The 11,151-nt window shown below is 55.6% G+C and overlaps 1 protein-coding gene across 2 annotated transcripts in view; it reads left to right on the forward strand.

Moving 5' to 3' along the window:
* The window catches only part of ATP1A3 (ATPase Na+/K+ transporting subunit alpha 3), a 28,569-nt gene extending 19,241 nt beyond the window's left edge, over positions 1-9,328 (forward strand). For both annotated transcript variants that reach the window (XM_017503097.2, XM_017503096.2), the window contains exons 15-23: positions 1,408-1,558; positions 1,878-2,046; positions 5,550-5,704; positions 5,786-5,909; positions 6,492-6,637; positions 7,150-7,280; positions 8,170-8,271; positions 8,594-8,685; positions 8,947-9,328. In XM_017503097.2, the coding sequence (XP_017358586.1) occupies positions 1,408-1,558; positions 1,878-2,046; positions 5,550-5,704; positions 5,786-5,909; positions 6,492-6,637; positions 7,150-7,280; positions 8,170-8,271; positions 8,594-8,685; positions 8,947-8,975 (1,099 nt within the window). In that variant the 3' untranslated portion in view covers positions 8,976-9,328. The remainder of the gene's footprint in view (positions 1-1,407; positions 1,559-1,877; positions 2,047-5,549; positions 5,705-5,785; positions 5,910-6,491; positions 6,638-7,149; positions 7,281-8,169; positions 8,272-8,593; positions 8,686-8,946) is intronic.
* Positions 9,329-11,151: the final 1,823 nt, after the last annotated feature.

Genomic DNA, 11,151 nt, shown 5'->3' on the forward strand with positions numbered 1-11,151 from the left:
TTTGATACGGAGCCTCGCTCTGTCACCTAGGCTGGAGTGCAGTGGCGAGATCTCAGCTCACTGCAACCTCCCTGTCCCATGTTCAAGCAATTCTCCTACTTCAACCTCCCGAGTAGCTAGGATTACAGGCACCCGCCACCACACCCAGCTAATTTTTTTGGTATTTTTAGTAGATGGAGTTTCACCATGTTGGCCAGGCTGGTCTTGAACTCCTGACCTCAAGTGATCCACCTGCCTCAGCCTCCCAAAGTGCTGGGATTACAGGCGTGAGCCAGTGCACCTGGCCTGCATCCCAGCTTTTACTGCTCATGAGCTGTGTGACATTGGGCAAGTCCTTTAGCATCCATGAACCTCAGTTTCTCCACCTCTAAAATGGGCTACTGATAATTCCTATCTCAGAGGATACAGTGGAACCCAGTATTTCTCTGTGTCTGTCTTTTTGCCTGTCTGTCGGTCTTTATATCTCTTTTCTGTTTTGTTTTTCTGACTTCTTCAGTTTCCCATCCTCATGCCTGTCTCTGACTCTGCCTCCCTTCTGTTTGTATCTCCATTCCTCTAAATCCACTACCCCTTGGCCAGGCGTGTTGGCTTATGCCTGTAATCCCAGCATTTTGGGAGGCCGAGGCGGGTGGATCACTTAAGGTCAGGAGTTCAAGACCAGCCTGGCCAACGACGCCAAACCCCATCTCCATTAAAAAATTAAAAAAAAAAAAAAATAGCCCGGCGTGGTGGCAGGCACCTATAATCCCAGCTACTAGGGAGGCTGAGACAGGAGAATTGCTTGAACCCAGGAAGCAGAGGTTGCAGTGAGCCGAGATTGTGTCACTGCCCTCCAGCCTGGGTGACAGAGCAAGACTCCATCTCAAAAATAAATAGCCTGGGCGAGGCGGCTCACATCTGTAATCCCAGCACTTTGGGAGGCTGAGACAGGTGGATCACCTGAGGTCAGGAGTTCAAGACTCCTGGCCAACATGATGAAACCCTATCTCTACTAAAAATACAAAAATTAGCCTAGCGTGGTGGTGCTCGCTCGCCTGTAGTCTCAGCTACTCGGGAGGTTGAGGCAGGAGAATTGCTTCAACCGGGAGGTTGCAGTGAGCTGAAATCTCACCACTGCACTCCAGCCTGGATGACAGAGCAAGACTCTGTCTTGGAAATAAATAAATAAATAAATAGTAAATAAGTAACTGAATCCACTGCCCCGAAGTCCTTCCTCAGGCGTTCCCGCACACCCTGCTGCAGTAGCCCCCTTCTCCCCTGCTTCCCCTGAGGCCCCTTACCCCAGCCCCTGGTCCCCTGGCTCTCCTGGCTGTGGGGCTGGCCCATCTGTCTCTCTGTCCCTCAGGGGTCACGTCGCCACTTCTCACGCACCCTGACCTCAGCCATCACCCTCTCTGCTCTTCCCAGGGATGCCAAGGCCTGTGTGATCCACGGCACCGACCTCAAGGACTTCACCTCTGAGCAAATCGACGAGATCCTGCAGAATCACACTGAGATCGTCTTCGCCCGCACGTCCCCCCAGCAGAAACTCATCATCGTGGAGGGCTGTCAGAGACAGGTGGGCTGCGCTCCCACAGAGGAGGGGACAGGGACTTCACTCCTGGTCCTCACTGATGCCAGGGGCCTCCTGGGGCTGAGGGAGGAGGGGCTGGGGGCCTGGACTCTTAGGTCAGAGGGAGGAGGGGCTGGGGCCTGGACCCCTGGGTCTGAAGGAGGAGGGGCTGGGGCCTGGATCCCTGGGTCTGAAAGAGGAAGGGCTCGGGGCATGAACTCCTAGGTCTGAAGGAGGAGGGGGCTGGGGTCTTGGGCTTATGGATCTGAGGGAGGAGGCTCTTGGGCCTGGTTCTGGGAGTCGTCCTTACCCGCTCTCCCTCCAGGGTGCAATCGTGGCTGTGACTGGGGATGGTGTGAACGACTCCCCCGCTCTGAAGAAGGCCGACATTGGGGTGGCCATGGGCATCGCTGGCTCTGATGTCTCCAAGCAGGCGGCCGACATGATCCTGCTGGATGACAACTTTGCCTCCATCGTCACGGGGGTGGAAGAGGGTGAGTTGGCCAGGGGTAGCCCTGGAGACCAGGGTCACTCCTGGAGTCCTGAGACTGGCGAGGGGAACCGGCCAGGGCTGCAGGAGGATGTGTGGGAGAGACCACAGTCCCCCGCTAGCCCTGGTGGAGCTTTAGGCTGTCCTTTTCTGTCTTCCCCCCTGTGGGGTGGGGAGCTCCCCTGGGCAGGACTGAGCTGACACATTGCTGGGTCCCCGCATCATCCAGCACAGGCCCTATCTGGTAGGTAAAGCCAACTTGGAGAATTTTAAAAAATATTCTCAGGCGGGGCTCGGTGGCTCACGCCTATAATCCCAGCACTTTGGAATGTTGAGGCAGGTGGATCAGGAGGTCAAGAGGTCGAGACCATCCTGACCAACATGGTGAAACCCCATCTCTACTAAAATACAAAAAACTAGCTGGGCATCCTGTTGGGCGCCCGTAATCTCAGCTACTCAGGAGACTGAGGCAGGGGAATCGCTTGAACCCAGGAGGTAGAGGTTGCAGTGAGCAGAGATCACACCACTGCGCTCCAGCCTGGTGACAGAGCAAGATTTTGCCTCAAATATATATATTCTCAAGCCCAACCAGGGGGAATCCAGGGACCCTGGGGGAGGCCTCAGGGGACCCCTCTGCCAGCCTGGGCTAGGGGTTGAGGGAGCTTCCCAGAGTGGAGAGGGATGGCTGAGCAGAGTCAGGGGCCATGCTGGGACGTCCATGTAGAGCAGTGCCAGGGAGTCGCAGGCGGAGGAACCGGTACGCAGGCAAGGCGGTGTGAGGGCTGGGGTTTGAGGCTGGTGTTGCTGCTGAGGCGGGGGCACCAGGGCCTGGGCTGCAGGGCCGACAGGCACCACCTCCTGACAGGCCACAGAAGGGGTGGTTCACATTCAGATTTATTCTGATCATCAAAGTAATTCATGATAATTATAGATAAATGTAGAAAAGCATTCAGGAAAAACTTGGAGTCACCCATAACCTCACCATCCAGAAATAATCATGGTTTGTGCCTTGGTGCATTTTCTTCCAGTTTTTCTCTCTTATTTGAAATGTCACTGGTGTAAAAAGTAGTTCATGGTAAAAGAGAATTCAAACAGCAAAGCTGAGCCCAGAGTAACAGATTAAATGTCCTTAGCCCTTGTCTCCTATGTCTCAGAGGAAACCATGGTTAACGCTTTCTTATCCTCCCAAGAGACACCTGTTTTTGGAGGGTGGGAGCGGGGATAGGGTTGCCCAAGATGGAGTGCAGTGGCATGATCTCGGATCACTACAGCCTCCACCTCCTGGGCTTAATTGATCCTCCTGCCTCACACCCCTAAGTAGCTGAGACTATAGGTATGCACCACCACACCTGGCTGATTTTTAATATTTTGTAGAGATGCGGTTTTGCCATGTTGCCCAGACTAGTCTTTTTTTTTTTTTTTTTGAGATGGAGTCTTGCTCTGTCACCCAGGCTGGAGTGCAATGGCATTATGTTGGCTCACTGCAACCTCTGCCTCCCAGGTTCAAGCGATTCTCCTGCCTCAGACTCCTGAGTAGCTGGGATTACAGGTGCGTGCCACCATGCCCAGCTAATTTTTTGTATTTTTAGTAGAGACGGGGTTTCACCATGTTGACCAGGATGGTCTCAATCTCTTGACCTCGTGATCCACCCGCCTCGGCCTCCCAAAGTGCTGGGATTACAGGCTTGAGCCACCGCGCCCGGCCAATTTTTTTGTATCTTTAGTAGAGACAGGGTTTCACTGTGTTGGCCAGGCTGGTCTCGATCTCCTGACCTTGTGATCCACCCACCTTGGCCTCCCAAAGTGCTGGGATTACAGGCATGAGCCATCGCGCCCAGCCAAGTTTAGTATTTTTAGTAGAGATGGGGTTTCAGCATGTTGGCCAGGCTGGTCTTGATCTCCTGAACTGAAGTGATCCCCTGACCTTGGCCTCCCAGTTTGCTGGGATTACAGGCATGAGCCACCACACTTGGCCTCCCCAAGACATCTTCACATGCACAGTGCACACACTGTCCCAGATACAGGCATCGGCTCCTTCCGAATCTGGTGCATCATGCTGGAAGCTTGGGAGGCAGCTGTGAGCTGAGCAGACACCATCCCTGTTCTCATGGGGTGAGAGAGACGGGCTTAAACAAGTTAACAGATGCATAATTACAAATTGTGGTATAGGCCTGGAAGAAAACAGGCCACCGTGATAGATTATAATGAGAGTCCTGCCAGATGGGGTGGATAGGGAAGGCCTCTCTCAAGGGAGGGAAGAAATGTCTAACTTCCATCAGGGGCCAGGCACGGGGCTCACGCCTGCAATCCCAGCACTTTGGGAGACCAAGGTGGGAGGATAGCTTGAGCCCAGGAGTCGCAGACCTGCCTGTACAACAAATTAAGACCTCGTCTCTATAAAACATTAAAATATTACAGCTGGGCATGGTGGCTCACACCTGTAATCCCAGCACTTTGAGAGGCCAATGCGGGAGAATTGCCTGAGGTTAGGAGATTTAAGACCGTCCTGGCCAACATGGTGAAACCCCATCTCTACTAAAAATACAAAACTTAGCCGGGTGTCGTGGCGGGCATCTGTTTATTGCGGTATAGCATGCGTATAGTGAGTTGGGCATATTATATCTCAATGAAACATTCAGCCAGACAGGGTGTATAAATTTTTACACATGTACCACCCATGCAATCACCAGTCAAAATAGAGAACCGTTCCAGCCCCCATTCAGGTGTCGTCTGCCCACGTTCCAGTCTATATCCCTACTCCTAAGAATAACCGCTATCCTGACTTTTAGCCCAGAGATGGGTACTCAGCCTGTTCCGGATGGAGTCATATGCTATGAATGCTTTTGTGTCTGGCTTGTGTCACTCACACGGGATCCGAGGCTCAGTTGTGGAGTTGTGTGTCTGTAGCTCACCCCATCTTGCTGTGTGGTATTTGACTGCGTGATGTACTGTGGTTTATTCACCCCTCACCTGTTGATGGACGTGGGGTTGGCTCTGGCTTTCGGCTCTGATGAGTGATGCTATGGTGAACATTCTCGTACTTGCTTTTTGGTGAACATAAACAGTCTTCCTCTCTTGGATATAAAACCTAGAAGTCAGCTGGGTGCGGTGGCTCTCACCTGTAATCCCAGCACTTTGGGAGGCTGAGGCAGGTGGATCATGAGGTCAAGAGTTCTAGACTAGCCTGGTTAACATGGTGAAACCCTGTCTCTACTAAAAATACAAATATTAGCTGGGTGTGGTGGTGCGTGCCTGTAGTCTCAACTACATGGGAGGCTGAGGGAAGAGGATCACTTGAGCCTGGGAGTCGAGGCTGCAGTGAGCCCTGATCATGTCACTGCACTGCAGCCTGGGCCACAGAGTGAGACCCTGTCTCAAAAAAGAAAACAAATGGTGGGTAGGCTGGGGGGCTTGAGAGTAGAAAAGGACACTGAACTGGGGGAGGAGGGGCAGAGGGAGTAGGTGTCCCTGGCATGGGCACCTGCTTTGAGCCCATCTGTGCCACAGGCCGCCTGATCTTTGACAACCTGAAGAAGTCTATCGCCTACACCCTGACCAGCAACATCCCGGAGATCACGCCCTTCCTGCTGTTCATCATGGCCAACATCCCGCTGCCCCTGGGCACCATCACCATCCTCTGCATCGACCTGGGCACTGACATGGTGAGCCTTGGAGGCCATCCCTGGGCCCCAGGAGGGCGGAGTCCTCCCAGCCCCCCAGCTCACTTGGTCTCCCCTGCCCAGGTCCCTGCCATCTCACTGGCCTACGAGGCTGCTGAAAGCGACATCATGAAGAGACAGCCCAGGAACCCACGGACGGACAAGCTGGTCAATGAGAGACTCATCAGCATGGCCTACGGGCAGATCGGTGAGGCACCGGAGACTCCACCTCCTTACGGCCCAGTGTCGGGCCTAGAGCAGCGCCTGGGTCACCGTGGGTGCTTGGGACCCTGGCATTGACTCAGGGGAGCAGACATGGACAGGACCAGCCAGTGAGCTGAGGGCGGGGCCTGCACCAGCCCTTCTCCGCCTCCTCCTCTCTGCTGCTGATGGGTGCAGAGCCCCACAGGTGTGGAGCGGCCACCCTTAGGGGCTGTCCCAGCAAGCAAAGGCTTCAAGGCGGTGGTCCCAGGACTGGGGAGGTCATTCCTGCAAAGGGGGCTCAAGCTGGGGATCCTCCAAGAATTCATGATGTTTAGGTGGCCTGGGTCAGGTGGGAGAGGGGCTCTGGGTTATCCCTCTGGGAGATCCCCCTCTCCAAAGCCCCTGTCCCAGGTGGTTCACCCACTTCAGGGCCTCACCACCAAGTATGACCTCAGGTCGCCCTCTGGGAACCAGTGTTCAGATAATAGGGCTCCCCAAGGGGGCCTCCGGCACCCTCGGAGGTGCCCTGGACTGGCTACTGGCCCCAACCTGAGCCTCTCCTCTGCTCCCTCTCTCCTCCTCCCAGGAATGATCCAGGCTCTTGGTGGCTTCTTCTCTTACTTTGTGATCCTGGCAGAAAATGGCTTCTTGCCTGGCAACCTGGTGGGCATCCGGCTGAACTGGGATGACCGCACAGTCAATGACCTGGAGGACAGTTATGGGCAGCAGTGGGTGAGTGGAGCAGCGTGCCGTGTCCCTGCCCACCACGGATCCCTGGGCCGAGCTGTCCCAGCCACTCACAGCCACCTCCTACAATGGCCCTTCATTCCCCCATGGCAGCGTCAAGGCCTTTGCTGGCCACACGGGGTGTCCTGGGCACCCTTGGTCCAGCCCATCTGGAGCCTCCTTCCCGAGCTCTCTGCTCTGCCAGGCCTTCTTCCCCGTCTTTGTCTGTCCCTCCAAAGCCCGGCTGCTGTCTGTCTGCCTCAGGAGGCCCCCAGGGTCCTCTTCCTCCTCCCTGGCCCCTGCTGGATGATGAGATCACCATTAACCTTTCTCCTGCCATGTACCTCTCCTGAGTCCTCCCTCGGGACTATGAGCCCTCAGAAGGAAGCCACATCTGAGGCCCTGGGGACCCCAAGCAGGGTAGGGTGGGGCAAGGAGCACTGGACCATCATCGGGATGGTGGCTGGGGCTGCAGTGCCACTGACTGACAGGCCGTGGCCCGGCCACCGCTCCTACAGACATACGAGCAGAGGAAGGTGGTGGAGTTCACCTGCCACACGGCCTTCTTCGTGAGCATCGTGGTCGTCCAGTGGGCCGATCTGATCATCTGCAAGACCCGACGGAACTCAGTCTTCCAGCAGGGCATGAAGTGAGGGCAGGGGGCACGCGGTGGCCGTCCAGCCATCTGTCCTGTCCAAATGTCTGTCTCTGTCCCTCCTCCTGTGTCCTCGCTTTGTTTTTTTTTTTGTTATTTTGTTTCATTGAGGCAGAGTCTCACTCTGTCGCTCAGGCTGGAGTTTTGTGGTGCAATCATAGCTCACTGCAGCCTCGACCTCCTGGGCCCAAGCAATCCTCCCACCTCAGCCTCCCGAGTAGCTGGGATTACAGGTGTGCACCAGCACATCTGGCTAATTTTTGGTATTTTTAGTAGAGACGGGGTTTCGCCATGTTGCCCAAGCTGGTCTCGAACTCCTGAGCGCTGGCAATCCACCCACCTCGGCCTACCAAAGTGCTGGGATTACAGGCGTGAGCCACCGTGCTCGGCCTAATTTTTATTTTTTGTAGACCAGACCTACCTACGTTGCCCAGGTTGGTCTCACACTCCTGGCCTCAAGTGATCCTCCCACCTCGACCTCCCAAAGTGCTATGATTACAGGTGTGTGCCACCGCACCTGGCCCATTTTGGATTTTGCCACTGCACTGATTTTCTCTCAAGGGGTCCCATGTGTCCTGGATTCTCTCAGCCTCTGTGTGTGTCTGTGTGGTGGAGGTGCCCTTGGCCTTTTCTTTTTGTACCACTACCTCTCTGTGTCTGTCCCTGTCTCTGTCTGTCTCCGCGTCTGTCCCTGTCTGTCTGTATCACCATCGCTCTACCTCTATCTGCATCCCCCCCTCTGTCTCTCTCCCTATGTCTCTGCATCTCTGTCTCTGTGTCTGTGCAGCCGTCTCTGGTCTCTGGTGTCTGTCCCTGTCTCTGCAGGGTGGGGGGTGCAGGGTGGGGGCTTTCTGTGCCCAGCCCTGCCCTTCTGTGTCTCCAGGAACAAGATCCTGATCTTCGGGCTGTTTGAGGAGACGGCCCTGGCTGCCTTCCTGTCCTACTGCCCTGGCATGGACGTAGCCCTGCGCATGTACCCTCTCAAGTGAGTGCCCCACCGCCCCCAGCCCTGCCCAAGCCAGGGCCCACCATGGACCCTTCCCTTCAGCTCTGCCTGGACCTCAGGCCCCACCTCCCCTGGTGTCCTCGCTGCAATCCCCCATTCTGATGTCCCCCAGCCTCCCTGATGGGCAGCTCTCCCCACGGGGCACTACGAAGACCCCAGTCCCAGCCCCGCCCAGGGCACCTCTGACCTGTGAGCACTGAAGGATCCTGGGAGACTGCCCTGCAGCGTCCCCTCCTGTCCCGTGGGGCTCTGCCTCTCCTTAGGGCCCCACACTTACGCCTTCCTGCTCTCCCCTCCGCAGGCCCAGCTGGTGGTTCTGTGCCTTCCCCTACAGTTTCCTCATCTTCGTCTACGATGAAATCCGCAAACTCATTCTGCGCAGGAACCCCGGGGGTGAGGGGGCTCGGCGAGGCAGCCGATGGGGGTGGGGGGCAGCAGGGTCCGTTTGCCCTGCTGGATGGCTCTGCCACCCGGTTCCCAGTCTTCTCTCTCGTCCGGTCTCTCCGGGCCTCCTCTCTGTCTTCCTCCGGGTCTCTGACTGTGTGGCTTCCTTGTTGCTCTCCCTCTCTGTCCCTCTCGCTGCTGTGCGGCTGGCCTTGCCGGTCTCTCTCCCTCTCTTACTCTGTGTCTTTCTTTCCTTCTTTGTCTCTCCAGGTTGGGTGGAGAAGGAAACCTACTACTGACCTCAACCCACCACATCGCCCATCTCTTCCCCACCCCCAAGCCCAGGACAGACCCTGCCAGTCCCCCCCATTTTGTATTCTAGGGGGAGGGGCCCTCTCTCCCCATGGCCCCACCGTGGCCCCCACCCCCTCTACTATCTCCTGCCACCCCTACTCTGGCTGGCTTCTCTCCCCTGCCCCTCGCCTCTCTCTTCTCTCTTTTCTGCGTCAGTCTCTCTCCCTCTCCTCACCCCTCCATCCCTTCCGCTGGCCCCAGCCACCTCCCTGGGCTCTTTTTTACTCCCCCTCAGCCCCCTGGCTGATGCCATCTCTGGTTCTGGACAATTATCAAATATATCACTGGGGAGAGAGAAGTGGTGTGTGCGTCGTGCCTGTTTTCTGGGTGGGGGCTGCGGCTGGGACAGCATCCCCTCTGCTGGGGCGCACTGCCAGGTGATTCTCAAAACCCCGGGAACTTAGCCCGGCACTGGCTTGGAAGTCACAGAATCTCAGAGCCATCTAATCACGGAGTTTTCAACTCCATGAAAGTCAGAGCAGCTTGAATTCGCCAGGCGATGGGATTGTGGAACCAGAACACAGGAGAGGAAGGGAAGCAGACGTGGGAGGGTAACGGGGAGCCTCTCGTATAGAATAGGGCCCAAGGGACACAATGACGATGATGATGGTGATAACAGTGATTCACTGAGTGCCCGCTGTGTGCTCTGCCTACTTCTAAGCACTCTGTACAAGGAGTACATTAAATGTGCACAGGGAGGGGAAGTGATTTGCCCAAGGTCACACAGCTAAGAAGAGACAAGTCTGAGATTTGAGATTTGAACTAAAAGTGTCCAAAGTTCTAGGTCACTATGCTATTCTCTCTTTTTATTGAAATAAACTGTCATACAGGGAAGTAGAAACATCTTAAGGGTACAGCTCAATGATTTTTAAAATTGCATCTGCAGGCCGGGCGCAATGGCTCCCGCCTGTAATCCCAGGATTTTGGGAAGCCAAGGTGGGCAGGTCACACGAGGTGAGGAGTTTGAGACCAGCCTGGCCAACATGTCGAAACCCAGTCTCTACTAAAGATTCAAAAACTAGCCGGGCGCGGTGGCTCACGCCTGTAATCCCAGCACTTTGGGAGGCCGAGGCAAGCACAGATCACCTGAGGTCAGGAGTTTGAGACCAGCCTGACCAACATGGAGAAACCCCATCTCTACTAAAAATACAAAATTACCTCGGTGTGGTGGCACGAGCCTGTAATCCCAGCTACTGGGGAGGCTGAGGCAGGAGAATCAATTGAACCTGGGAGGTGGAGGTTGCAGTGAGCCGAGATTGTGCGACTGCACTCCAGCCTGGTGACAGAGCAAAACTCCATCTCAAAAAAAAAAAGGGATCCACCCGCCTCAACCTCCCAAAGTGCTCAGATTACAGGCACGAGCCACCGCGCCCATCCCTCTAGCTGTGTCTTTTAATGACACATGTCCACTTGTTGGGTATGCACGTGCCTGAGAGTGAAATTGCTGAATCATGGAATAGACTATGTTTAGCTTTCATGGGCGTTGCCAGACTTTCCAAAGTTCGAGTGCCATTTTTCATCTAACAGTGTAAGGAAGCCATAGCTGTTCCACATCCTCCCACCACTGGGAATTGTCAGTCCTTTTCATTTTTGCCACTCTAGTGGGGCAGCCAGGCCGTTTCTCTCCAGGCAGCCTTCCTAACACGGCCCAGGGAAGCACGTCAGAGGAAGGGCTGGGGCTGGGGATGGGGCCGGGCCTGAGCCAGCCTGCGGGTGTCTGGGTAGCCAGGATGCTGAGAGCAAGTGTGAGTGGGTGAGTGTGTAAGTGCATGTACATACCCACCACACAAGACAAGGGCTGAGGGAGAAGCTCCCGAATCTGAGCGGGGAAAGGCAGTTGGAGGGCAGGGGCCATGTGCACTGGACACCCCTGGTGACCCCAGGATACAGCCTGGTCCTGGTAGGGGCTACATGAGCCCGGGCCTCTCCTGGGGAGCCCACAAATACTGCTTTATTTATCTGGTGCAGGGCAAGAGACAGTCCCATAGACAGGTGGGGAGACTGAGGCCCAGAGAGGGGAGAGGTCACACAGTAGGGACAGTGACCCAGGTTCCTGGCTGAATGTGCTAAGGTCTTCCTGCTCTCCCAGCACCACTTCCTTGGGGATCTCAGGAGAGAGGG

This window comes from Cebus imitator, unplaced genomic scaffold (genome assembly GCF_001604975.1).
Source record: "Cebus imitator isolate Cc_AM_T3 unplaced genomic scaffold, Cebus_imitator-1.0 Scaffold306, whole genome shotgun sequence".
NCBI classification, from domain to species: domain Eukaryota; kingdom Metazoa; phylum Chordata; class Mammalia; order Primates; family Cebidae; genus Cebus; species Cebus imitator.